This window comes from Coloeus monedula, assembly GCF_965178545.1.
Source record: "Coloeus monedula genome assembly, chromosome: 7".
Lineage (NCBI taxonomy): Eukaryota > Metazoa > Chordata > Aves > Passeriformes > Corvidae > Coloeus > Coloeus monedula.
Window position 1 is genome coordinate 34,194,801 of NC_138787.1, and position 26,893 is coordinate 34,221,693.

The following is a 26,893-nucleotide window of genomic DNA, read 5'->3' on the forward strand; positions in this document are numbered from 1 at the left end:
GCTTTAAGGCATAAACATCTTCCTCTTTCATCCTAACAAAGAAACATTTATAACTTTAGGTGTTTTCAGTTGGTGGGGACAGTTGGTGTTTGTTATAGTCACAGGAACTCTGAGGTTATGATGTTCATATATATTTGTTTATACAATTGAGGTGAAAAACAGCTGGAAAAAGCTCTTGTTGTGGCAAGTCTCTTGTATGAGTCTTTAAATATCCAGTTTTTCTAGGAAAAGTCCTGACTTTTCTCAAAAAAAAAATAAAGCAATTTTGCATCCAAGAAAGATTTGTACCACTGTTATGCCAGGGGCAAGGCAAAACTTTTCCCACAGACTTTGTTGGATTCATCCATTGGTTCTTCTACTTGAGCTGTGGAGGGAGTTGCTGCACAAAGCTGCTGTGGAAGTTGTGAGAAGAGGCCAGTGTTTGTTGGTTGCAGGAATTCTGTTGACATATCAGTCAACAGAAGCTTGTTTAAGAAATAAATTTTCATTTTACCTTTCAGCTGACAGTGTGTCCACTTCGTGTGTTGAACGTAGATTTTTTCACCCCCACCCTTCTAATCCAATTTCCTGCCCTGAATTGGATTGATACAAGTTATTTTGACAGCCATTCCTGGAGTCTTCTGACAACAATGATATCATTAATTAAGAAAAAAACCCCACATTCTGTCTTTTACCTTCTTTTTAAAAGAAAAAAATTGATTTCCTCTGTCATGGGCAGAGTAAAGCCTCCTATCTCCATCTACACTGCCAGCAAGAAGGAGCTGGAACTCTTGATGCCTATTAGAGAAATTGGATTAAGTTGAGTAGATCCTATTCCCAGAAATATCTCTACTCATTACAAGTCAATTTAGTGGATTTACATATGGTGATTTTCAAGTCAGAACCCAAAACGAGGCACCCAGTGGTTTTTCATGTATCAAGATTCAGGAGGCTGCTGTCATAAAACTCAGGAATGACTTTGTTTAATAAGTTGGGGGTTTTTATGACTTATCCTTTAGGCTGTGCAAAAAAAGCAGTAAGAGCACAGCATTGACTAGTTTTATGATCTGCTGACTGAAAAGCTCATGCCTGTGTGGTACTGGACATCCATCTCACAGCTGATAATAACACTTTTCCCTCTGAAAAGGGAGAATAGTTGCATAGACAAAGTGGTGACCACTTGTCAGAATGAGGATTACTGGACTTGAGGATGATTATTGGGGTATAATGTTGCTAATATGATGGAGAAGAACATACATGTCAATACTGAGTGTTTAGATAGGGACAGCAGTCCTGAGGGTGAAGAACGTAGGTATGACATTTTGTCCTCCACTCTTACATGCAAATCCTTTTGCTTCCTGTCTACTAAAAGTAGGTGTTTGTTTTTTTCACCTATAAAAGATACTAAAGTTGGTAAGTTTTCTTATGAGATGTTTTGTGAGCTGTTTGAACTTTTAATTACAAAACCAGCTAATGCTCTGCCCCTAATATTCAGTCCTTTCAACTGTGGATAATTTTAGGGCAGAACCTCATTGTGTCCCTCCTTTTAAAATCTGCAAACACTATGTTGGTCTATATTGCAATCTAGTCTATAGGCAGTGTTGGGATTTGGTGTCAATTAATCAGTTTGCATACCAGACCCTATTTTCTCTCCAAAGAACAGAGCAGCTCCTAAGGACTGCCTTCCTGCTTTTTTTTTTTTTTCTTCTCCTTTTCCCTGTCCTACATGGGACACAAGAAATTAACATCCAGCTATATGGCGAGGTGAAAGAGGTGGGATTCATAAGGATGGGCTGTGATTTGCTCCCCCACATAAAATTCTTTATACCTTTTTAAATCCAATCTGTGCAAGTTTAGAAACTAGAACCAGATTATCTCAGCTATGAAAATTTGCTGAATTAGAGGAAACTTCAGGGACAGAATGTTATCCAAGTACTTGAACTCACAGCTGTGGATCACAAACACAAGGTTGCATTACCAATCTCAATGATATGGCTGCTGTTATTAAAAAATAATCAGGTAAGCAAAGATTCAATTTTCTATTCTGTGTGTTTTGCTGCTAATGTGAAGCACAGAGTTTGGCATTTACTCATGGATGCACATATGGTGATTCCAGTTGACTCAAAATAGCTCCATTCTATGAACCCAAAATTGAGATATTTTTCATGTGAATTGGAACTCCACAGCTTTTCCTCAGTTCTGTCTCTCTGACTGTAGGATACATAGCACCAAATCTGCAGGCTTTAAATCTATCTGCAGGGGAAAATCTGTTCAGAACAAGTTATAAACTAATTTTTTTTTCTTAGTTTGTCAGAGGAAATATAAGAACTTTTCTTAGTGCATCAGTTTCCTGGATTGACCTAGGCAAGCAAGTATGTTTGCAGAAGGAGTTTTAGTAACTGAGGATGCCAATACTTGTTTTTTAAAATGGTGTTGCAAAGGGACAGGAGCTGTTGATGTATTTGATAGAATTAAAGAAAAACTTGGAGATGCTGATTACAATTACTATGTTTGTGCCTTGTGTAGGGAGTAGCAATTAAATTACACTTACTTTGCAGTATTATATTACCAACTGGACATAAATGTTTTGGGTTTTGTTTTTTGCTGGTTTCAGCCTGTAATATTTTTTAACATTTATCTAAATACTGTACACATCACATGTCAGTCAACAAAGTGAAACAGCATCTCTGTTCAAGTTTTGTTTACAATAAAGGTTCTGAACTTCTTAATAAATCTTATATCACCATCTGGATTATCTGGAAAAACCACCTCAACAACCAAACAATGCTGGATATCCTTTGCTGCATTTTTGCATATTTTTATTTCCAATTTGTTCTTTCATCTGTAATCCTTTCCCCTCCATTAGATTCAGTAAATAGGGTCTCTTACAGGCCTGAATCACAGCCCACCTTTTATCTTTTTTTTCCGTACTTTGCAGCAAATTTTAGTACTCCATATGTCTGTAGTATCTCATCTCTTACAAACTGTTTTTCTTCAGCTCTGGAGAAGTGGTTGTAGCCAGGCTTTAATCTCCCCTGCAAGGGAGCACAGGAGGAGCTGGGCACTGCAAGGTGTTCTCAGGGCTACACTGGCTTTGCTCTTAGAGCTCTGGCTTTGGCTTCAAGTGCTTCCTTGGGGGTGCTGCTGCTACTTATTTCTCAAATCTGAACAAGAGGAAAGATGGAAAATTATCAGTTTTGCAAAAATGCATAAATCCTCATTCCAGGGCAGTTATTTTGTTGAATAAAGTAAAGCTGTCTTCTGTAATTCCAGTTGCCCAAAATATGGCTTATGGCTTGTGCTCGTAGATGATTAACTCCAACAAAGAGAAAAACGCTGTTCTGCTGACAGGGATTTGTGAGCCTTCATGGCCTGTTACTCCTCCACACCTGCTAGGCTGCATGTTTCAGACTCCTTGGAAAGATACCTGCTTGTTTATAGAAACAGAGTTTCTCCAGGAATGCCAACAAAATGTTTATTATGACTACTTGTTAACTTTGTAATGCAGAAATGTCTTGGAAGTCCAATGAAACTGTTACTGATGGTTGATAATGCAAGCAGGATGGATATGACAAATGCTGGTTTCTTCTTTCTTTTTGTTTTTTTTTCTTAAAATGACTATTTAAGCTTTTAGATGTCATGTTCCATCTCCCCTCCCATAGCAAATAAAAGTATAATGCATTTCCTTTGTTGATTTTCAGGCATTCAAAAGGGATGTTCTTGCTGATTCAAGACAAAATAGTTCTGTCCAGGACTCTACACTGGGGATAAGGACATGGGACTCCTCCTGCCAGATTCCAGATGGTTCATCACAACTGACATCTTGGCTGACAACTGTGAAAAGGATCTTCGGATTATTCTATTTTATTTTTGTGGGAGACCACAATCCCCAAACTCCAGGACATATCAGGTACTAAATCAAATACTAAGCTTTTCCATAACATTATTGGATTGTTATTTGTTTCTTATGAAGGACTTTAGGCATTCAGATCTTTATTTCTTTTAGGAAATGGAAAATCCTTGGTTTTACATCTTGCATTGTAGCTGAGTAATGACAAAGAGTTGTGTTTCTTATTTCCTATGGAAAATTTGGAGTTTAATCATTAGTTATCTTTATATAGTATTTTGAGTTGTTCTTATTATAAATTGTAATTGCTGATCATAGTTATTATCCTAATTACCAAATTGTTTCTTTTTTGTTGCTTTTGAGAGAATGCTTAATTTTATTAAGACTAGTTTTGCTACAGTTTGTAAGTAAGATAATTCTTGCATTCAGAACTTGTCCAGTTATTACCTGTCAACAAGGAAACTTTAAAAGTTCATGAAATTTATGAATGTTTGCACACTCGGTGCATTATGATTCATCTATTTACTTTCAACCCTTTTAAAATAAATCTATATGTAATTTTCTTTTCCTTTGAGAAAATCTTCCCTTGTTTCTGTTGGAGCCTAGTTTGATTTGGAGTATCTGAATGTCCAGGTGTTCATTTTTAAAATGTGGAAGGGAAATATCTGTGCATGTTATCCAACAGTGTAGCTCTTAATTCTTGTTTGTCTAGATGTCTGCTGTTACAGGCCACTGATAAAAGTGGTTAAAAAGAAATCACTCCCTCTAATACAAGACAGGAAGAACTGTCATAGCAGAGGGTGGGGGGGATCCTTTTTGTAGCAAAATCATGTTTATTTTGGGTAGCTGTTTAGGTATGTGTGGGGTTTTTAACTAATTTTGAATTACTCAATAATCCACTTTTTTTTTTTGTCCTAAAGGTTCCATATTTCTTGTAGAATTTTAAAATAACCTTTTCTAATGAGGATGTCTGATATTCTTACTGTAAAAGATGAAACTGATGCAATGAAGGGTTCAGAAGCTGAATTTAAAGATACAGACCCAGTTGAAAACCTTAAAAAATCAGGAAGTCGGGAACAGATTCAAGTGGAAAAGGATGAAAATTGTCCTGATAACAAAAACAATATGCCGGTAAGAAGCTTTTCACTTTGTTTTTCACTAGTATATCATGTTAAATAAGTCTGTGTCTTGTTGTTCTCCATTCTCTTGATCCTCTTATATGTTTCTTTGGTGCAGTGAGGAAAACTTGGCTGGTGTTAGGGAAGCAAGCATGATGATTATTGCTTCCTCTCTCCTCCTTTGCCCCACTTCTCTGTTTATACTCATGTAAATATGACTCAGTCATTTTTAATTCTTTGAAGTAGATGAGTGGTTTTGCTGGGAACCAGACAATTTGCCCGTGTTTGTGTTTCCCCGAATGCATGTGTGAAGTCTTTCATTGTAGCAGAACAAGGAACAAACTCAGACTGGCTTTTGCTGTTGCTGAATCCTGACAGAGTTTGGAGCTGGGCTGTGTGTGCTGAGTGTTGCTGCTTTGAACAAGGTGCTGCAGCTCAGCCTGGCTCTTGAGCTGTAGCGCTTTACAGGTGGCTCAGGTCTAGATTTTCCAGCAGAGCTGTTCAGCATAAGGCTGAAGTAATCAGGTGTAGGTAATCCAAATCCCCAGGAGTCAGAGGAATCCTGAGCTGAGGACAGCAGGTCTGGGTGCTGCCCCAGCCACCTACAGAAACCCCACAGGAGTGGCAGAATGAGCTGGTGAGCATCATCCTGCCTTGGTGGGCAGCAGGGACTCCCTACACCTTTCTCTCTCTGATCTTCACTGCTTCACAGCTTTGGTACATGACTTTTAGGTAGGAAAGCTGAGGCATGTAAATAAATGGGTGGCCTTTGCAGGTGGGAGAAGTACCTATAAGTTGTGGCATCACATTTCAAGTGAGAAGGAGGCAAAGCAAATAGTGTGAAAATACCTTGTGTCAATGGAGAATGCACTGATAAGGAAAGGTTAGGAATTTGTGGCAGCAGATTTAGTACCTCTGAGATTGAGGTGTGGGACAAGAGAGCTCGCTCCTGGCTCAGGCTTCCCACCTGGTCACTGAGGACTGTAAGCAGCTCACATGAGGTGAGGAGTTCAGGAAAACAACTGAAGACTTCTGACACAACCTACAAAACAGGCCAGATTTGTAAAATGAAACACAGAAGTTTGTGTTTGGCAAAAGCTATAGTTGTCTATAGGTATTTTGTGTCTGTGGGTTAATACTAAACAATTTTTTATAGAAATCCTGATTGGGATCTGAGGGATTCTCTTGTGCATTGCAAAAACAGGACAGTAGCTTATTAGATTCTTGTTATTGAGATTTGAGTAGAAGGTTCTTTGGGGAGTAGTTTTGTTCAAGACTAACAATTCAATATTCCACTGAGTGAAGTAAGCTTTATCTGCTATGTTAAATTGCCTCCAGATAAATCTTGTAGACCACTGCAATAACAATAGTTTTACACTTTAATATCTGCTGGCTTTATTAAGGCTGGCATCAGTGTAAAAAGATAATTTTATGGAAAAAATAAATCCTTGAAATGAAATACTTTTACTGTAGCACGAGAAATAACTGCTACTGGAAAGCTGGGAGATATTATAGCTGAGCTGGTATTTTCTTTAATTAATGGAATATTCTAGTAGCGAGCTTAAAACTTAATCTAAGGTTTCTTTATTTTCATACAGTTCAGTAATTTGGAAAAATCTCATTCACATTTTCTCATTTAACGAATTTTAGTGTCCCACTTCTGTGGGACTCAAGTGGCAAATAAGAAATAAGCCTTCCTGCAAACAACTGCTGCTGTCTTGTCAGAGTGCAGAGAAATGAACCTGCCAGTGCTGCCAGAGGCTGGGGGTTTGGCAGGGGGTTGATTGCTTGGTTGGGTGCTTGTTCAGGAGCGAGAGCTGCTCTCTGAAATAATTATCTCACATCCACAAAATGAACTGGACACTGCGTGGTGAAGGCTGTTGGATGGAAACAGCTTTGCTGTCAGTGCATTTAGTGTGGTGTCCAGGAGTCTCCATCAGAATCAGAGCATTGCTGTTACATGAGCAGTTTAATTAAAAACTGAGGCTGAGGATGCAGATTTCTGGAGTGGCAGGAAGACAGTGAGTTACCAGGTGGAACCTGGCTACTGTGAGCAAGCACCTTGCAACAACTGAAATCAGTAGAAGTTAATGTCACTTGTACTGTGGAGGCTGCCACTGCAAATATATGTCTTATATTTGAGAATTTCTCATTTAAAGCATGTTTTATACTAAAATACAAAACAAAAGTTTGGGGTTGTCCATACTAGAAAACCCTTGTGGAACAGTAGCAGTCAGCAAGTTTTTAACTAATGGATGGTTAAACAGTTTGATGAAATTTCAGTGGACACAGTACTTGTCATTAAGTACAGGTTAAATGTTATTGTGGTGGTGGGAGAAAGAGGAAATAAATTGCTGAGAAATGTTAGAAAATATTATGAGAAACTTACTGGAATTTGTTGTGTACTTCTGCTTACTAATTGAGTGCATCAGAGGATGGGTTGGGCGTGGGGGTTGCATGGGAGTTGCTTTTGGCTTTCCTTCCTACGAGCAGAATAGGTTTGGTACCTACTGACAAACTATAGTCACATTCCTGAGTACAGTTATCACTTCATTTTTGACTTCTTTACAGCCAAGAAAGAAACAGGCTATGATTTTTCCTCTGTCTAAACTTGATATGGGTTGAATTCTGGAACTGCACAGTTCCAGAAACTGATGATTGTATTTTGAAGTATAACTGTGGTGGTAAATTCCAGATTATTTTGAGGTTGTGCATTAGTAACTGATTTGCTGCTGTATCTGCTGTTGGAGGTACAATGTGAAAGAGGAAAATATCTGATCAGAGTATATGGCCAGCACTCCCAATTTCTTTAAGCAGTGCAAAAGTAGTGTAATTGATACAGAGATCATTTCTAAATTGGCGTATTTGCAGTGAGGTTCAAGTGTCATTTAAATGGCACTGCAGACAAGAGGCACTGTTATGAGAAGTACTTTACAGAAGTCATGTGCATGTCAGCATGATGGTGGATTTTGTGATCAAAAAGGTTTTGGCTCACCAGTCTCTGTTGTCTCCTACCTGTTCATCTTATCCAGGCCAGGTGACAACAAATGAATTCAGAATTAGCTTGAATACAGGCTCTGCGTTGCCTCTCTCTCTGGGTGGTGAGAAAGGCAGTGTCATCCACTGTAATGACAAAGCAGCAGGAAATATTTGCAACAAATTAAAGATCCTGGATTTATCCTGCAAGACAGTAACTTATGCTTATTATTAGGAAGATTTCTCTTTTAAAACCCAGAAAAGCCTCATGGCATGAGTGCAGAGTTGTATGCATCTACTGTATGATAAGGGCAAGGCAAACATTGTGTTAAGTGTGTATCATTCTGATTTTGTTTTATGCTAATTAAGCAGATACCCTTGTCCTTTGGGGGAGTTAGATATTTTTTTACTTAGCAACTTGATATCTCTCTTTCTACAAGTATCTTCCTTCCATACTAGCACAAACCTTGGGCTTCTCTCCCTTGTTTCTCAGGTAAAGTTCTCTGAAGCCTTTTTTTGCTTCCTCCCCAGCTGTTTTGGTCTTGTCAGGATTTACCTCTCTTTGTCTCCAAAATATGTGATGTAATACTTTTGAATAGATAAATAATCAGGCAGATTCTCTGACTGTTGAGCTGCCTCCATGTCCAAGGGTGAAACTATTTTTCCATCAGTCATCCTCTACTGTGTCATGGAAAATTGCTGTCACTGCTCACTATTGCAGAAAAGCAAGTAATCATGGGCCACACTGTTCTTCCGCTCAGCATTCCAAAGCTATCCATGGTCCTTGGGACTGTAACACTTGACTGGATTTAAAATTGAGACCTAATTTTGCAGAAAGGTAAAAAACTGAATGTCCTTAGAACACTCTTTGTTCAGGTTTGTCATGTTGTGCCTAGCCTCAGAAATGCCCAAATGGTACTTCAGAAATAGAGCCCCTTCTCACAAAACCTTTCACACGTTTGAGTTTGCCATCTTGTGCCTGACCTGTTTTTATCCAGCTTGTTTAGACAGCACAGTGATGACAGAGGAAGGCATGTAACAGCTCCAGATCTTTACTTTGCATTTAGTATACGTGATCTGGTGAGGTACTTAGGAAAAAATAAAGTAGGCAAATACTCCTACTGCAAACCTGGATATTTATGTTTTTGATAAATGCTATCATACTTTCCTTTTTATTTTGCAGTTGGAAATGTAGCATAGCAGTTGGTCTTAAAAGTTGTGTTTGTGGGGTTTTATCAAAGGCAAGAACCTAATCATTATTTTCAATATGCAATTCTTTGGAATACTTGCTTTTAAACACTGTCTTGAAATCATGCCCATAATGACTATAAATAGGGCTTTCATTAACACAGTGTTTTCTCAAGGCAGTAAAAGTCTTTGAGAACTGCAAATATAAAGAAATTGCCTAATTTGCACTCACCAAGGATTGCATATTCTAAACTAGCTTGAAATTCTTTTTCACAAATGGGGAACATAAAGATGCTCTGTAGGAGCAAAACTTAGTATATGCAGAGAAATTAGGACAGAGATGAAATTGATGGGCCTGAAAAGAGAGAAAATGTGCATTAACAGCTCCAATGTGCATTGGCTACCTATTTCCTGGAGTTCCAGTAGAAGTGGTGTCATTCTCTGTCAGTGTGGTTTTGTCCAAGAAAGCAATCATTGGATTGTACCCACCCATCTTCAAGCTCTGAGAGTGCAGTTGCTGGTGGTACCAGAGGACTTTGGGGTTTGGATTTCCAGGCCGTCCTCAGCTGAGCTGTGCCTGCAGTCCGGCTGTACCTGCTTTGTTCCAGAGCTTCTCACCTGACCCCTGTGTGGTGCTTACTGCTCACAGTTACAGTTGGGGTTTGGGGGCTCGGATTTTGTATTTTGACATCTTTAAAGTCATACAGGAAAGCCAGGAATCCACACCTATCCCAGGAGTGTGGTACAGGGCAGTTGTTTCTAGATGAAAAGTTTGAATACAATGGGTGGGGTGATACTTGTAAGTATCTGTAAGGGAAAGCCTCCCTTCTACAGTGGCCCCCCCAGTTCTCTCCAATATTGTTGGTGTTGGTTTAGTCCCAGCAACAATTTCTTCTCTTTTTTTTCCAAATCACTCTTAAAAATAACTGAAGTGTGTGTGACTTACCTAATTAGAGAGCACTAGCTCGATATCCTGTATAACTGGGTTGAATTCCCCCTTGTGCCCTATGAAATGCTGGATCTGGGGTGTTTGTTTCCATATATTCTTTTGGCTTATATACTGGCTTCAAAGCTTCCAAAATTTTGCAAAAGATAGGCAATTGCTCAAGTATAGATTATTTTGCCTCTTGACAGTGAACTGAGGACCACTGACAGTCCTGATTTGACTTGAAATGTGCACTGTTTGTTTTGAACACACCAGCTAATTGAAGCTGGAGTAATTGATAGAAGCTTGGGAAATCATCCAGTTTTTGACATCTAGTAGCTTGGTGTAACAGAAGCTTTTTCAGGGATATGCAGTGCCAGCTTTCAGCATGCAAGGAATGCTTTCAGAGGAGATGATGGAAAGGAAAAAACATCTTGCAGGCAACAGAAAAACTCAAAGTCTCTGTGTGGTTCCAGGTATGGAAGCATTTGAACTGTCTTCTCTGCTCAAAATCTCAGCAAGTTTCCTTTAAAAAGCTGCTGATGAGTTCAGTTAGTTTTCAGTGCAGCTATTTTAAATGCTGTTACATAGTGAAATGAGCTTAAATGAGCTCCCCTTCTGCTGCTCCTCAGCTAAGCTGGTGCAACATCCAAAATAGACATGTGGGACTTGAGGAAAATGAGAGAAAAAGCAGTTCTGCCTTTACGTGGCAGAGCTCTTTGCTGTAGGTGAGGTGTTCTTTTTAGCAATGTTGTATGTCCTGCTAAGAAGTTCAGGCACTTGATAGACATCTCCTGTGAGCTAAGGCAAGGAGAGCTGCATTCATGGAGTTTTCCAATGGAGTTTCTATTTATTTTCCTTTTGAAATGAGGAAATATTGTCCATTAAACAACACTTGAAATTACATTAATGATGTTAATTTCTCCTTACAAATATTGGGCTTGTGCTCATTAAAACCAGTTCTGTTAAAAGCTTGTCTATTCATCAGTTTTAGTTCTTCAGGGAAACCAGTACTTAAATTATGTGATGCCACTCTAAATGTTTCTATTCTTGTGCTACTGGCACTGGGGGTTTAGTTAGTTTTAACTATGCAGTTAACAAAATCATTAAATGCTTTTGTTGATTCAAATGTACCTTTCAGCTATGCATACTGTAGTAAAAGCCTGGTAATTTTTATTTTTTTAAGGAACAAATTAACAGAAGAAGGGCTTTGAGGAGGAAAAAGCAAATTATTGCATAATAAGTTACTAAATGAAAGAAAAAAAAAAGATCAGTAGCCCATTTTGAAATATACTTTTAGAGGTCCCAAAATGAAAGAAAAAAACCCCATATGTTTTAAGCTGCTTATGATAGATCATAATTGGTTATCTCTTCCCTTGATAGAGGCAATGCTTTTCTGTTTTTAATATCATTTTTCCAGGTAGGTTTCAGGAATAGGAAGAAAATTTATAAAAACCATGTCATGTTGCCAAGGAAATTAGGAAACAAGAATTGAAAGTGTAGGGAGCTGGCTGTGAGAGTAAACTGCTTGGATCCTACTGAACAAGGATAATGTTTGGTTCCTGTTAAAGTGCTCTAATATCTATTGTTGATAAATGAAGAAGGGAAATCAAGGACAAGCCTGACGAAAGTGGGAGAGCGCCTAGTCCGTCAGCCAAAAGCACCTGCTGTTCCTTTCACAGATCTGCCCGTGCCAGTGCTAACTGTCAAAGCTTTCTCTTGTACAGACTTTTGCATTAACAAACTTGTGCCACTGAGTTTAATGTAACCCTTCTCTGTTGTGCCTGACGCCAGCGGCCAGCGCAGTCCTTTGGACAGACAGCCAAAAGGTCCAAGGTACGGTAGCCCGGTGTGCTGGCATGCGAAGGGAGCCCTTCATGCTTGGTGCAGCTTCGTTACTTTGTGGAAAGTGCCTTTAGTTTTATTTTTTGGCATTGTAGCTTTGTTTTATTCTGTTGGATTTTTGTCTTGCCTAGTTGTCTGCTTTTGTGATTTGCCTTTATATTTTTGGTGGCTTTTTATTGTTATGGAGAGAAACTATTTCCCAACATTTTATTTACTTTTCATTAGATGTGCTCTATTGTGCTGGTAGTGCCTTCAAAATCTGCAATTGCTTGGGTATTTTCATCCTAAAGGGAATTATTTATTCTGTTGAAAACTTTAAAAATGCAGTTTTCAGCCATTTTGTTTTTCATATAATGAATGAAAAAATAAAGGCTTATGGTATATTTATATAATCTTTTATAAGCCATAGTTTTTAATTTTACATACTTTCCTTTAGTCAAACACAAAGTTAAAGTTAGTTCGGAGCCTTGCTGTATGTGAAGAATATCCACCACCTCCCACAGCTGAAATATCACAGGACCTCCAGGTAAAAATCACCTTACTGAAGTTTCTGGAACAATTTCAAGTAACTTGTTGTTCAAAAGAAAATCTATTGGGTATTCTTTAAATATGTGGACACCATGTGGTTTTAATTTTTTTTTTAAGTACAGATATAATAGAGGTGATAATATCAGAGGCAGAATTTGCTGCTTTGTTTTTCTGAGCTCTACTAGTTGATATCTGTGGACAGAAAGAGGGGCTTTGTCAGTTTCTTAAACTTTTTAGTCCTACAGTGCACTTGAAGGACTCTTAAACTGCTTAAGTGCTGTCTGCAATCAGTAAGACAGAAACATTGTGATTAGTATGGAGCATAATTTATTGGCTTGATATATTTTGGAAATGGAAACAGTTGTGATTTCTGGTGTTGTAACTGAATTCCTGGATATTAGTCCAAATTGCTGGTAGGTCTGTAATATCTGCCTGAGGTATGTCTGAATTAATCCATTAAAATGATACAACACACTTAAAGAAGTTCCTACGTGCTGAACAAAATATGTAAAATTACTTTAGAGAATTTAAACAAAATCCAAGTTTCCTGATTTTACCTCCATACCAGTCTGTGTTTTCAGAGCAAAACCCTACTGCTGGCTTTAGTTCTGTGTATGAGTGAGGGCCATCAAAATGCTGGGTTTTTTCATGCCTATCAGAACAGAAATAGGCTTTTGCTGTTATTGAAAAGCTTCTAAACTGTGCTTTCATGAAAACTCTCACTTTGGTTAAGAAGGAAGCAGTAGAAAGCAGGCTGTGAGGGGATTTTGCTGGAGGGGTGGTAATTCAGTTCTGGGGAAGGATGGACATTGAGAGCTCATGTAGGTTTTTGTCAAGCTAATTAAAATTTTTTGAGATTGAAACATAGAGTACCTAGGTTTGGTTTTTTTTTTTTATTCCTTTGGAAAAATAAGAAAATAGTATTTTTGTAGGCTTTCACTAATACACCAGAAGTTGAAGTGTTTACTAGAGGAATTCAGAAACTGGCCCTGCTACTTTAATGAAAATCTAAGTCATATTCTGGAATAGGTTGGAGAGTAAAAAGATTAAAAGCCAACAGAAAAGCTATTGATGTTTACAATGATTTACAGTCCTTTTGTAATGTTTCCCGTAAGATAACAAAATAGACTGAGAGATCTGGTCAAGCTGAGCTGTGCAGTCTGAAACAGTGGGGTTTAATTTTCTCAGTCACTGTGGTGAATTACAGGAAGACAGAAGCCTGATCTGGTGGCCTGTTCATCCATATGGTGTATTTCCAACATAAGAGGCATTAGGATTTTCCAACCTCCAGCACTACACAAGACCATGTGTTGAATGGTTTAAAGTCAGACATTTATGAAATGTTCTCCTCAGGTGGCATTTGTGGCCAAGTCCTCTGGGAATCTGTCCTTAGCTGTGTGCTGCCAGGTGGCTCTTGAAAGGAATCCCTACAGCAGTAGAAGGGATGTCAAGGCTGGTTCTGCAGAATGAACTGAATTGTGTGATAATGTAAGTTTGTACAAAAGGAATACCATAGAGCAGATTGCCTTAAGAACAAAATTAGAGCTAGCTGTGAGTTTTCTTTAGAAGCAGTAATGTAGAAGAAATGGCTTATGAATCCCAATAGCTGTGCAGAGAAATGACTGCAAGAACAAATTTAGTTCTTCCCTGGAGGGTGGAGAAATGTGTTGGAGAGTTAGAAGTGGGAATCTCTTACAAGTTCTGGTGCTGGAGTGCACATCCTGTGGGGCACAGGTCCCCCATGAGCCTCTGTAACAACTCACACAGGCAGTTTCTTCACCCATTTGGCCTCCTTTCCCAAACAATCTTAGGGAAAGCATGGAAGAGTTCTTCATCAGTGCCAGCCAGCTGCTGGCTGCCTCCAACCCCACACTCTGAAGCATTAATTGTGCTTGGCATGTGTGGGAGCTCCAGTGGCTCAGAGAAGGAAGAGCATGCCTTGCACAGGTGTCTCTGGCAGCAGGGGAATCGCCTCTGATGCTTCCCCTCCCCTTCCCCTCACTGCTCTGTTGTACCTGTGATTGCAACTAAAATGTGGCTTCCAGTTTTGTGTTAATACTTAATATGGATTTTAAGACACAGTAAGAATTAAATTCAGGATAATGTTGCTGATGATATTTGAAGAATCCCAATTTTTGATTATTAAGAAGTGTTAGTCTTGATAGGATGAAAAATATATGTACTCAACTAGGGACTGGTGTGAGTTTGGGGATAACTCCATGGTCTTGTCTGTGACTGTTCATCAGTCCCCCCTTCACACCAGCAGCTCCAGCAGGGTGAAATTCCTGACACAGGTTGGTGTAGGAGGCACTTAGCCAAGGCACTCCTGGCACCACTGGCTGTTTCTCCTCAGAAGGCTTTGATGGAAGAGGGTGACAGACCAAAGAAATTGTCTCAAGCAGATCAATTTATTTTCTGATCTGTGTTTCTATTTTCAATTGCAACATGAAACAGGATACTGGTTCTTCCTGAGAAACCTAGATAAGAGCCTTGCATATTTTTAATCCTTGTTAAAAAGCACTGGCAGCCCTTTACTAAAAGGTGCTGTGAAATACAAGCTTACAAATTTATTGTGAGAGGAAGAACATAACTGTGGTATGTTTGATCTTTTATCTTTGTAACACTAATTCTATATTCTCTTGCCATCAGTTGTGTAAACATCAGGTTGTTCTGACTCTTACGCTCCAATACAAAGTACAAGCACTAGTAAAGGGTGATCCAGTTCAGCCCTTTTTAAGGAAGAGTTGTTTTCATATGAATGACAGTTGTTATTATGGGTAACAAGTAAATAAAACTTCAAAACGTTGATCTTTGTAAGCAAAGTAAAATAACCCGATGGAGAGGAAGTGGGGGGAGAAGGCAAAGGGCTGTAATGTTAGTATCTATTGACTTATGTTGGTTTTCCTGGTAAAAAGCCCAGTCTCAGGCTGTAGGGCTTTCAGAAATATTCTTACCTTTTTCCCAAATGTGTTAAGGTGGTGGGTTTTATCAGGTTTTGATGGTTTGGGGTGTTTGTTTGGCTTTTCCTTGTTTAATCAAAATTTGATGATAATTTCCTCTTCTACAGTGAGGGCTTGGGATGGGTGATCTGAGTTAGGGCAAGGAGTCTGTTCAGTCCAAACGCCAGCAGAGACCTGCTGCAAACAGGGTGGGATTAAGAGAGTTTTATAGGGGAAGAGAAGTTAAAAGATTTTTCAGCAGCTTTCCAGTCAAGTAGGTCATATTTAATTAGATGCTACAGTTTTTATAGCATGAAATCACAAGAAAGTGCCCTTTGGTACCCAGTTCTGGTGTATCACACTTTTAAGTAGAGCTGGTGGTAGTAGCAGAACTGGCTGTTCAGATGGTGATTCCTTTTTTTAGCTCTCTTTGGGGAAGGAAGTATGGAAATGATTACTTGCTGAGATCCTTTGACTAAACTATTGCTGTATGCATTACTTGGAATGAGTTTAGAAGTTGGCAGTCACTTTCCTAGTGAATAAACATCAGATGATGAAATTTTCCTTAATTTACTGATAGTTTTGTTTTCGTTGTTGGTATTGTAACATGGAGGGTAACACATTGGTGAATCCAAGTCAGGAATAATTTCTTAATAAGAAAAAACATTTCTTTCTTGAATAAAGGTTACACAGCTACTTGGTGAATGGTAAGTGTAGTGCATTTTATAGTGACAAATAAATTGGTCATTTGAATTAGACCCAGGTTTATGAGGTAAGGAATGCAAAGACTGGTTCTGGTCTCCTTAAGGTTTGTAGCCAAGTGAATTCTCAAGACTAGGAAAGAATCAGATGAGACAGTTCCTTGCTGGTGACTGGGGATGGTATTTATCAGATGTGGTTATAGCCACTGTCCAAAGCTGAGAAGTCTTCATTCACACTGAGATGCTGTTTAGTGGGTGTTCATGAATTAGGAAGTTTAATTGGAACATTTAGTGTGGGGAAAAGTCATAGTGAAAGGGAGAGCTGGTAAAACTCTTGGGGTTTTTTCCCTCATTTGAAAAGGCTGTTGCCCCAAAGCTGCAGATGGGAACCACTGTTGGAGCACAGCCTGGGTGGTGCAGCGCTCCTGTTGTGCCAGCACAGGCAAGAGTGGCTGCGGGCTGGGCACGTGAACAGGCTCCAGCCTGGTGGATCCTGGCTAAATTTAACTCTGGCTGCATTCCATGGGTGAGATCAAGGCTGTGCAATGACACAAGAGCAGAGCTTAGAGCAGGGGCCTGGATGTGGGTGAGAATGGGCTTGAGGGAAGAGTGAGGACTTGTGTGGGAAAGGATTAAGGTGCAGGGCAGAAGAGGGATAGGCAAGAGTGCTTGAGGGGCAGTTCTCTGGATTGGGAAGGATTACATGTTCTTGGGAATGTGGAGGTGACAGCATGGACTCAGCTGGCATCTGGGGGAGCAGAATTGACATTTGAGGCAGTTAAAAGGTGACAGGGGAGTCTGGCTCTGACAGGACTTGGCCACTGCTCCTGTGGAAGTCCCTCAGGCACAGTGACTCTATTGCTCCCAAACTCCTCAGGTCTGGCTGTCTGAAATGTGTTGGTCCTTCACTGGCAACCTCCTGAAAGAGTGAAGAGCCATGAAAAACAAACTGCAGTCTTGCACTGTTCAGGGTATTTAGGGGACCATTATGCCACTAATTTCAGAGGGAAACTTTTTTGCTGTATTTGAGAAACAGGTTTTATAATAGTTCACCTACTGGTATGAAACCATGAATTTTGAGACGATTGCACACAAAGCTACTCTATCAAAATACACAGGAAATTATGAAACTAAGCCTTGATGACAGGTTTGCAAACTTTGCCTTGATATATTGTACTGTAAATGTTTCCCTTTTTTTGTGGATCTAGAAATGCTGGTCTGTCTTAGAATCAAATTTTTTGTTTGTTTTATTTTTTCTTGGTATGAACCAAATCAAAACTTGAAACAAGCTTTTATAGTAAAAGAACTGTGAAGAATGGGGAGGAAAAAAGTATTGTGGATGAGACATGACTTAAAAATATAGAGACAGTATAAAATTTATACACCTGAAAAACCGGAATATTTTCTTACGTGTATGGAGAAGATACTTTGAACTCATTTTGCAATAGCATTCAGGGCCTGGAAGTGTGTGTGAATTCTAAAATGTGTGTGGTCCTTTCTATGCCTTCTCTGTACTTTCTGATTTATTGATAAATAATTTTGTTGTGTGGTCACATGGAGCACATGTGGAATCAGAATATGTAGACAATTTTTTTTTTTTTACTTCATTATTTTGCAGGTAATATAGTACAGAACACTTCTCCTGCAGGTATTGTTTGAAATCATTTGTGTGGTGACTAATTTTTGCTTTTTGACAGGAGAAAATTCAGATCCAGTTGTCACAGTCTTTTGAAAAAGAAGAAAAACCTGCAAAAGATGAATCAGAAAAGGAAAAATCCAGTGATAAACTGTCCAGAAAAATGTTATCAAGAGGTTTGCTATCTCTCCCTGTGCTTTTCAATACACTGTATAGATTAAGAACATATGAAAATACAGTTCTGCTTCCAGGTCTTTGTTGCAAAAACATTGCTTTATTTTTTTAAATTTTTTTTGCAAATGAAGTAAATAGATCAGACACCTTTGAGCTGGAGAAGGAATTGGTTCCAAAGGAAAGACAGCTTTTGAGACTGCATCCAACACTCCAGCAAATGCTTTTCCTTTCTCTCCTGTCTGGTTGTACAGAGCAGCATAAAAACAGCTGTGTTGTCTCAGTTTTGTCCAAGGGTTCTTTAAGTCGACTTCACAAGTTAGTGGAAGCTCCTATCCTATACCTAGGCTTTGTTGTTACAGGACTTGTGAAACTGAAGTGAGTGGCACAGTTTCCTTTGTACTTTTTCTGGTCCTCATTCAACAGGAGTCAATGTTCTCCTTTGTTTATTTTACTTTTGATAGTATCTAGATTTTTTTCTATAAAGATTTGGAGTAAGGGTAGAACTACATAAATAAAAAGGACAAGTATTATGTTTTCACTTAAATATTCCTGCATTCTGGATTGAAGTTACAGTCTATGTGCTGAAAATATTTGGATTTTAATCTGAAAGAGAGCTGTGAAATCAATGACATAATTTTGTCCATGCTACATAATGGTTCCTACAGGTAGAGGACTTTATGCATTTAAGTTGGCAAATCATTTGACAGCTCTTGCTTTAAATATCCAGAATGTTTACCTAAATATCTTGGATGAGACAGAGTATAGGAAATACCTTTAGAGCTGGAACTCTTTTTGAGACAAGTGGCACTTGTCCATTTCATGTCCCACAATTCCATAAGGCATTCCTCATGTGGAATTTCAGTGCAGCTTGTCCCAGCTGGCAGCCAGGTATTTGTGAAATAAAAAGCACTGGGATGGTGGACTTTACCTGCATTTATAAATCTCAGACTTTGAAATGATGCCTTAAACACCACCCCCAAATACCCAGCAGGTAATGACGGGGAGTTGAGAGCTAAGTGATAGAATGCCTGTGGTGGAGGTGGCTGTTCTGAATTCAACCACTGTCTCCTCTAAAGGTTAATTACTTCCCAATATAGGATGTGCCAAAATAGAAAATTATGGAATCTTACCATCAGTTCTAGTAATTATAACTAAATCATTGCTCACTTGCAAATTAGAAAAATTGAAGTAAATAATTATTGAATCTTGATGTTTTTACCAGGCATAGCCTTTTTTTTGCCTTTTCCTCCTCAGAATCGAAAGAATTCCAAACCATAAATGCTCAGACTTATTTGGTTTCATTTACATTCTGGGCAGCTGGAAGAGCTGGGACCTGGGCATAAGTTTGAGTTGTGCCTAACTCAGTTAAGACTAGGTTAACACATAAGTAGTTCTTGGAAGAAATCAATTCCAAAAATACTGTTCCAACATCTGTTGGTTTGAATTCTACTGCCTGGAACTAGAAGGTGCTCATGCAAGGGAAGATTTGGGGTTAAATAATTTCTTTCAGGGACAGATTTTAGAGGATAGTATGTAACTGAATACTTTCACTGAAACAGGAAAGGAGGGGGAAGGTTGAGACTTCTTTTTGAAAACATCTAAACATGATGCTGTGAAAACAAAGCCCAACAGAACAAGGATTTTTAGTAGTACAAAGCACCACCTGGTGAAGGTTAAACTGTTACATTCTGAACTACAAAATTTCTTTGGGCAACATGCAGTAGTTCAGTAGATAGGCTGCTGCTCCACAGATGTGTACACAACACTGCAGTGTATGATAGTGAGAAAATGTGGCAGGCTGATGGAAATCAGGTCTCTCAAGGTGATAAACTGCTTCACAACATACAGCCAGTTGTTAATAGATTGGTGGTGTTACTGAAACCTCTGCTTCTGTATTACACTTGAATTAGGGGATAGTGGGAGGCGTTTTCTGTTTTGTTTTTGACTTGTGGGCCTTTTGCCTGGAAACTGGAAGCATTCAATTTTGGCAATAATGTACTTAATGGTTATATAGTATTGATCTATATAGAGTATGTTTAGCAATAATTGGAAAAAAGCTTCTTCAGAATGTAATTTTGCTCTCTTCTCCCTCACCCGTAGATTCCAGCCAGGAGTATACAGATTCCACTGGTATAGATCTTCATGAATTTTTAGTAAATACATTAAAAAACAATCCCAGGTAAGAATCAATAATGTCAGCCTTCTTTACGTTTTTCTTTCCTCTTCTTGCCTGAGGTGTCACACTGCCTATTTTTTTGTTAGTGGTTTTATATTTTCCCCCTCTTAAATGTCTAACCCTCCATGTCAGTTATTCAGGGTGAGATTCTGTTGCACAGACTGTCTAAAACACCCCTGTAATTGGTTTGCTTTTTGAGCAGATTCAGGACATTGAAATGATTTAAATGCTTTTAATGTTTAATATGCAAATAATGTGTTCAGTCTGTGTGCAGTCTCTCCCTGAAGGGACTTCAATACATTGTCTCTAAACCTTGTACTGTCTTAGCACCTGCTCGTTAGAGACCAAACTGTCTTCTCTGACTCTAATCTGTCTTGCACTGAATTTATAGATAAAGGCATTTTTTTAGCTGTACCATATAACTGTAGCTAGAGATTTTCATTCTGCATATCAGAAACCAAATCTGACCTAATCCAAGTCCATCACTGGTTAGCAACAGAGCTGACCTGGTTCTGTTGCTCTGAGGTTTGCAGTGCGTCCCTGTCTGCCTTGTTTGTTCTTGCCCTCACGGGTTCTGTGCTGGGTTTGTGGCTGTAGTACAAGGCAAGAAATTAACTTGGTGCAATTGTGCTCTGCTACAAAAGCTGTTTCACTGCTATTTGTTATTCATTCATATCATAGTTAGGACTTCCAATGTGATAATTTATTTGGATTCCATTTTATTGGGAAAAAACATGAAATGAGCCACAATATGGCCAAAGCCATAGTCCTATAGAGTAACATTAGAAAGCACAGACCTCTGTGAGACTCGTAGGTGGATCCTGTTTGAAGTCATGAAGCATCACAGTGGAAGTAAGGAATTGTAGGTGAAGATCTCCATGGGTTTCCATGCACAGTGCCTGGGAAGCTTGGTTAATTGATGTTCACAGATTATGAACTGAGCATCAATGCATTTCATTGCAACTTAACAGTTTATTAGAACCAGTGCAAGCAGTTTCAAGAGCAGTGTTCCTTTCTACCACCTTGAGTTTTAGCTTTTGGTATTTCTGATATGTCAGCATGTTGCCACATGTGCCAGCTTTAAGCCCTTGGTTGTTGGTGATGTGCCCCATCACTTTCTCAGTGATCCCCTGATGTCCTTCACAATCCAAGGGCCAGCCGAGGCCTCTACACATCCCCTCTGCCCACACCAACCAACAAGGAACAACCTCAGCTTCTCCTCCTGGAGCCTGTCTTCTCCTTGACTGCACTTCCTGCTGAGCCTCTTGGGCAGAGACTTCATGGAGGATCTGTGTACTCTGATATGTGAGAGCAGAACAGCATGTTTCACTAGGAAGGTTCAATACAATATAGGAAAAAAAGAATACTTTGTCCTAAAAATACTGCATTTGACACCTGGTGGTCCTATTTCCAGTCTGCCATCATCCCTTGATCACAGCTCTGATCTGTGTATTCTTAAGATGAATACAACCGCAGTTATTGGAGTGTCTCATATGTGAGTTGCTGTGTTTTTATTTTCAGGGACAGAATGATGCTGCTGAAATTAGAACAGGAAATTTTAGATTTCATTGGTAATAATGAGTAAGTACTGTACTCTCATAGGAAAAAAGAATTCAAGAGTGTTCCTGTTTATTTAATAAAGCTACTATTCCTTTCTTCCAGAGTACCAAGAAAAAAGTTTCCCCCAATGACATCTTACCATAGAATGCTGTTGCACAGGGTAGCTGCTTACTTTGGATTAGAGCACAACGTGGACCAGAGTGGGAAGTCAGTCATAGTAAATAAAACTAGCAATACAAGAATGTAAGTGTCAAAGCCTTGAAAACCCTTTTTGATGCATAGCTCTAATGCCTGGCATGTGTGAGGCAGTGATGCTGTAGCAGGTGAGGTCTGTTTCCTCACTGGGAACAGGCATCAAGGAGAGGTAGTTGAGAGCTCTTTACTGTTCATGTTCTGCTGTGTAATAATGTGATGTTTCATGTTTGAATTCTTTTGGGGAAAAAAGGATGTTATCTCTAAGTTAAGAATTTTGGTTGGTTTTCTGGCAGAGATGCATTGATAACTTTGTTTCTGTGAAATACAAATTTATAGCAACTGTTTATTTGTTTAAATATTTACACCAGTAAAGTGTACAAAGTACATTCTTTGTTTCTTTTGGAAAGCAGAGCCAGCCCTTATCTTAGAACAGGGTCATTTCTGATTTGGTAAAGGGAGGGGACTTGCACAACTTTGGCTTTTTTGTTGTAAAATTCTACTGGGAAAATTCAGCTGTTGAAGTTGAAATAATGTTGCTTACAGATCTCTCATGGCCTTACAAATAAAGGTAGCAGGGAAGACAAACATCAGTGGAAATGTCAACCAGGTTAACAAGCCATGGTGTGCTGCTTTACTTTGAGGGCTGGGAAGTTCTTGAAGAAACCTCCAGGAAAATCCATGTTGCAGAGGAGGTAGCACTGGGGCCACAGCAACTCTGAAAGCTGTGCAGAATTGAGGTTTTCATTCAAGGGACCCAGCTGTTCTCTCTGTCCTCTGCACTTGCTCTGTCTCCTCATTCTCTCTCAAAAAGATGAAGGTCTAATGTGTTGACGTATTTATGCCACCTAGTTTCTAGTTTTAACTTAAAGCATTTGCCTGACACTGTTTTTTGTTGGTTTTGAACATGAAAACAGGAGTTTACAGTGCCTGCATCCTAATCTCAGTCTCTAGGTACAGTCTTTAGAGCTTCAGGAGAAAAAAAATCCAATTATCCACCCTATTTTAGAGTCAGTAGAACTGAAATTATATGCCACACTGAAATTCCACTTAAGTAAACAGTTTCTCCTCAAAAGTTTTTAGAAAAATGTGTAGAGCCTAAATATATGTTGAATACTTACATTATTTTATGTGTGGTTTTGCTTTGGCTGTACAATCTATGTCTAAATTGACCTAGAAAGCCAAACATTTCAAATCTGTTGCCTTTGCATCTACCAGCATCTCTAGGCTGAAGCTTCAGTCTAGCACTTCAACTGTGGAATAAGAACTAATAAAAGATCATTTAATTTTTATGCTTTTAAAATCTTTTTAGACCATATTTAAATAGTTTGTGGCCTCTGGAAGCCCCTATAGGTGTAGTTACTAATTAGCAGGCATTTCATCTAACCTGGAGACATAAAGATTCTTGATGTTTTCAATATTCTTATTTTAAATCGCCTTGGATATAAAATAAGAATTTAGAAAGAAAACCTTGGAGATCTGCTCCATGTGGAATAAAGCCAAACTTACCTTTTCCTCATAGGCAGGTTCGCGGCTCCCTCGCCGAGCAGGGATGTTACTGACATCAACCACCCAGTGCACACTGGCACATCTCAGTGGAGTGGGAGTTGGTGATTGCAGGGCAGTAAATTCAGAGACCTTTAAAAGAAAGAGGTAAGACAGTCTAAAGGTTCTCTGAAATGCCTGCTAATTATGTTTGGGCATCCAGTACCCAATAGGCAGGGCTGGCTGTTTCATAGGAAAAGCTCCCCTGACTCCATCCAGGAGTCCTGGGTAATGATAAATAACAGAAATGGAGAAGAGCATACATTTATTCTGTCCTCTATTAGACAAATATTTCCTGATTGTCTGAGCTTTTCACTTATGATAGCAGTAGTTCTATTACTCAGATACTTGGTATCTCTCTTTAATAACAAGGATTTGCAAAATACCACTTTTTCTTTCAGAAAGTAGATAAAATACCAAAGCAATATTTGTAATTTGTTGCTTCACTCTCTCCCTATGACTATGTGAAACTCTTGCTTGCCTGCATTATATTGTTCTTCTCTTACTCATTTCTACTTAATTTCGTTTTAGCAGTTTCTAAGTTTCAGTGCTTTCTCCTCTACCTTCTTTCTTCTGTTTTTCCTTGAAATGAACTCTGAGGTATTGCGGCTCTAGCAGCAAACACCTGTCTTCACTTCCATGCATGCCCAATATCCATTGCATGGCACCAGTTGGGATTCCAGAGCACTTCTGATTCCCCAAGGGCATGTGGTTTGCCCCCACCTTAATTGGGAGTTGCAGCAAAAGTTGCAGCTTCAGTTCCTTTGAAGGAAGAAGAAGTTTTTAAAAGCAGGTTTGTTATGCCTCAGGACAGGACTTGTCCTGAGGTGCACCCCTGTGCACCTCATCTTTTCCATTGCCTGGACAGTCAAAATTATTCTTTCAGTTAGAATATTAAGTATATTTAAAATTAATCTTGAGTATACTTCAGTTTGTTCCACTGTGTGTACGGCCTATGTTTGCAAAACCATAAACGTTTTCTTTGTAATGACTTTTCTCAGACCTGACCAAAAGTTTTGTGAGCATATAAAGGATGAGAAGAGCGATGACTTCCAGAAGCGGTACATCCTTAAGAGAGATAACTCTAGTTTAGACAAAGATGACAACCAGGTAAAGCACACACAGCTTATTCTTTCCAAGTGCTGTATTTGACTGTGCATTCTTACTGCTTTCCTGTGTAAATTGACACTGTACCACTTAATTTAGATGAGAATACGATTAAAAGATGACAGAAGAAGTAAATCCATAGAAGAACGTGAAGAAGAATATCAGAGAGCTAGAGAAAGGATATTTGCACAAGATGTATGTATCAAAAGCAATCTGTCACTGTTTGCTATGAATCCTTCACACACATGCTGAGGTCGCTTTCCAGGAAACTTTGTTCCTGAATGACACTAAGCAGATAAGAGAGTGTGGCCTGAGTGAGTTTTAAATGATACTGCAGTTACTGAGAAATCTTCGGTTTTCTCTAATTGCTGCTGTGTGAAACTCAAACAACCCAAGAATTATTTAGGAGTGTTCTCTAGCATTATCTAGTGCAGTGCATTTCCCCCCTTTGCATTGTTTTGTTCCCCAATTCAATTTAAGTTACAGAGTTTTGGTACTGCAATTATTTCAGTTGTTGCTCAGAGCAATAACTGAAAGGAGAAAAAACCCAAGCAAATTAAAAAACCAAAAAACTCTTTTCTCACTTGTATTTATAGCAAGCACATCTTATGAGTGGTCACAGTAAAATGATTGGAGGTCCCATATGTGAAATTCCAGTCAGGAATCTCATGGTCTAATCTCCTGACTGGAGATACCATGCAGGACAACATTGTAGGCTACAATTCAATTGCAAGTAGTGATTATGTTGAGTAAAACAAAGCAAATATTTCTTAAAAAATATGTGTTACTTTTAATAGTCCACTTCTGACATTTATCTGTAGCTCTTGCACATCCAAAACCAGATTCTCATTCTGAAGAGAGTAATGAGCTCTTGAGAGGCTAATTTAATTTTTTTGTTCACCTTAGTTACAAACAAGAAGAATGGACTTCTGGATATAAAATTACATTTTCCTTTTGCATCTTAATTTACCATGTAAATGGTACCTTAGAAGCTTTTTGCCAGCTGTTGGTAATCACAGTCAAGGACAACATAATCTGAGTCAGGAACAGCCTTTTTGGTTCTGTTCTGTGTGCTCTGTAGCATACCCAGACTGGTACCCAAAGCAGTGAGCAGTTACTGCAGCAGCAGTGGCCTCTTCCCCTCCACCCTTCCCAGCAGAAGACAAGGCAGCTCAGGTACTGTGACAGCTCTGGGAATCACACACCAGCTGCAAGTGACAGAAAGCCCAAGGGAAGAATTGTAACTTCAGAAAAAGTCTCACAGAAGCCAACTGACCAGCATTGTAACTATCCTGATGCTGACTTTGATTTCCTGCACAAGGGCCTTTTTATATAGTCTTGTTTCCTTATGGATATTGTTCACCAAGAGAGAAAGTTTCTCAGGCAGCATAATATAAAGAGGGTGCTGTAAAAGTCTGTGTATAATGCACAAGGCTCCAGATTGGTATGTGTTTTGTAGTACGGGTTCGAGATGCCATTCATATTAATTTCTGCACTTCTTTGCCCCTCAGTCCCTGTGTTCCCAAGAGAATTATTTCACTGATAAAAGGTAAGAAAATTTGCTGTTTAACTCTGTTTTGTCTTCCTATTTTCTTAATAAATATTAAGCTATCTTATTAAAATGTCAACAGAATCCAGGAGGAAGAAACTAATAGTACACAACAAAGACGACAGATACTTAGGTATTTGATGCTTCCTTTTAAACAAACAAAACCCTAAGTATTCTGCATGCATTTACCCTTTCTTTCTGTTTTTTGTTTTCTTTTTTTTTCCTTTTCCCTTATTTTGCAAGTGCTGCTTGTGCTAAAAGTTCAGTTTGTAACTTGCAGAATCAATAAGGATGCATCGGGGAGATCGGCCAACAGCCACCAGAGCAGCACTGAGACCGAGCTGAGGTACTGCGAGCCGCGGCCCTGGAGCAGCACCGACTCCGACAGCTCCCTGCGCAACCTGAAGCCCGCGGTCACCAAGGCCAGCAGCTTCAGCGGCATCTCGGTGCTGACCCGCGGGGACAGCTCTGGCAGCAGCAAGAGCACGGGCAGGCTGTCCAAGACAGGTACAGCAGCCTCAGGGCAGGCACTGGAGGCTGAGCTGGGTGTGCACTGCAGGTGTTCTGGGTGGGGAGGCTCCGTGCATCCCATTCCTTCGGGATACGGGGACTGCACACATGGAACACCTATGGACCCAGCCCTAGATCCATAATGTAATAAATGAGGTGAACACTTCTGGCTTTAGAAGGAGAATTTTCAAGTGTGTTGTAGCTGGCTTGAAGTTTAATGTATTTCATCTCATACAAAGGGTTTGAAAACGTTTTTTACCACAAATATTTTTGTATAAAATACTTGGAGTTCAGCTCTTCAGTTCTAGTGGGGTAAAGCTGCATTGCATGGTCTTAGGAAACTGTGTGCTGCTATCCTACTAGCTCAGATAAAACAGCACTAAAGTCTATGAATTGGT

General features: G+C 39.2%; 1 protein-coding gene across 9 annotated transcripts in view; it reads left to right on the top strand.

Moving 5' to 3' along the window:
* The first annotated feature begins 3,769 nt into the window (after positions 1 to 3,769).
* R3HDM1 (R3H domain containing 1) overlaps positions 3,770 to 26,893 on the top strand; it is a 50,722-nt gene continuing 27,598 nt past the window's right edge. For 4 of the 9 annotated variants that reach the window (XM_082285391.1, XM_082285392.1, XM_082285397.1 and 1 more), the window contains exons 1-12: positions 3,770 to 3,889; positions 4,747 to 4,957; positions 12,315 to 12,404; positions 17,744 to 17,858; positions 19,957 to 20,035; positions 21,554 to 21,613; positions 21,695 to 21,835; positions 24,331 to 24,439; positions 24,536 to 24,631; positions 25,948 to 25,985; positions 26,068 to 26,118; positions 26,266 to 26,492. In XM_082285391.1, coding sequence (XP_082141517.1) covers positions 4,787 to 4,957; positions 12,315 to 12,404; positions 17,744 to 17,858; positions 19,957 to 20,035; positions 21,554 to 21,613; positions 21,695 to 21,835; positions 24,331 to 24,439; positions 24,536 to 24,631; positions 25,948 to 25,985; positions 26,068 to 26,118; positions 26,266 to 26,492 — 1,177 coding nt within the window. In that variant the 5' untranslated portion in view covers positions 3,770 to 3,889; positions 4,747 to 4,786. The remainder of the gene's footprint in view (positions 3,890 to 4,746; positions 4,958 to 12,314; positions 12,405 to 17,743; positions 17,859 to 19,956; positions 20,036 to 21,553; positions 21,614 to 21,694; positions 21,836 to 24,330; positions 24,440 to 24,535; positions 24,632 to 25,947; positions 25,986 to 26,067; positions 26,119 to 26,265; positions 26,493 to 26,893) is intronic. The other 5 variants (XM_082285395.1, XM_082285398.1, XM_082285393.1 and 2 more) reach the window with 4 other exon arrangements.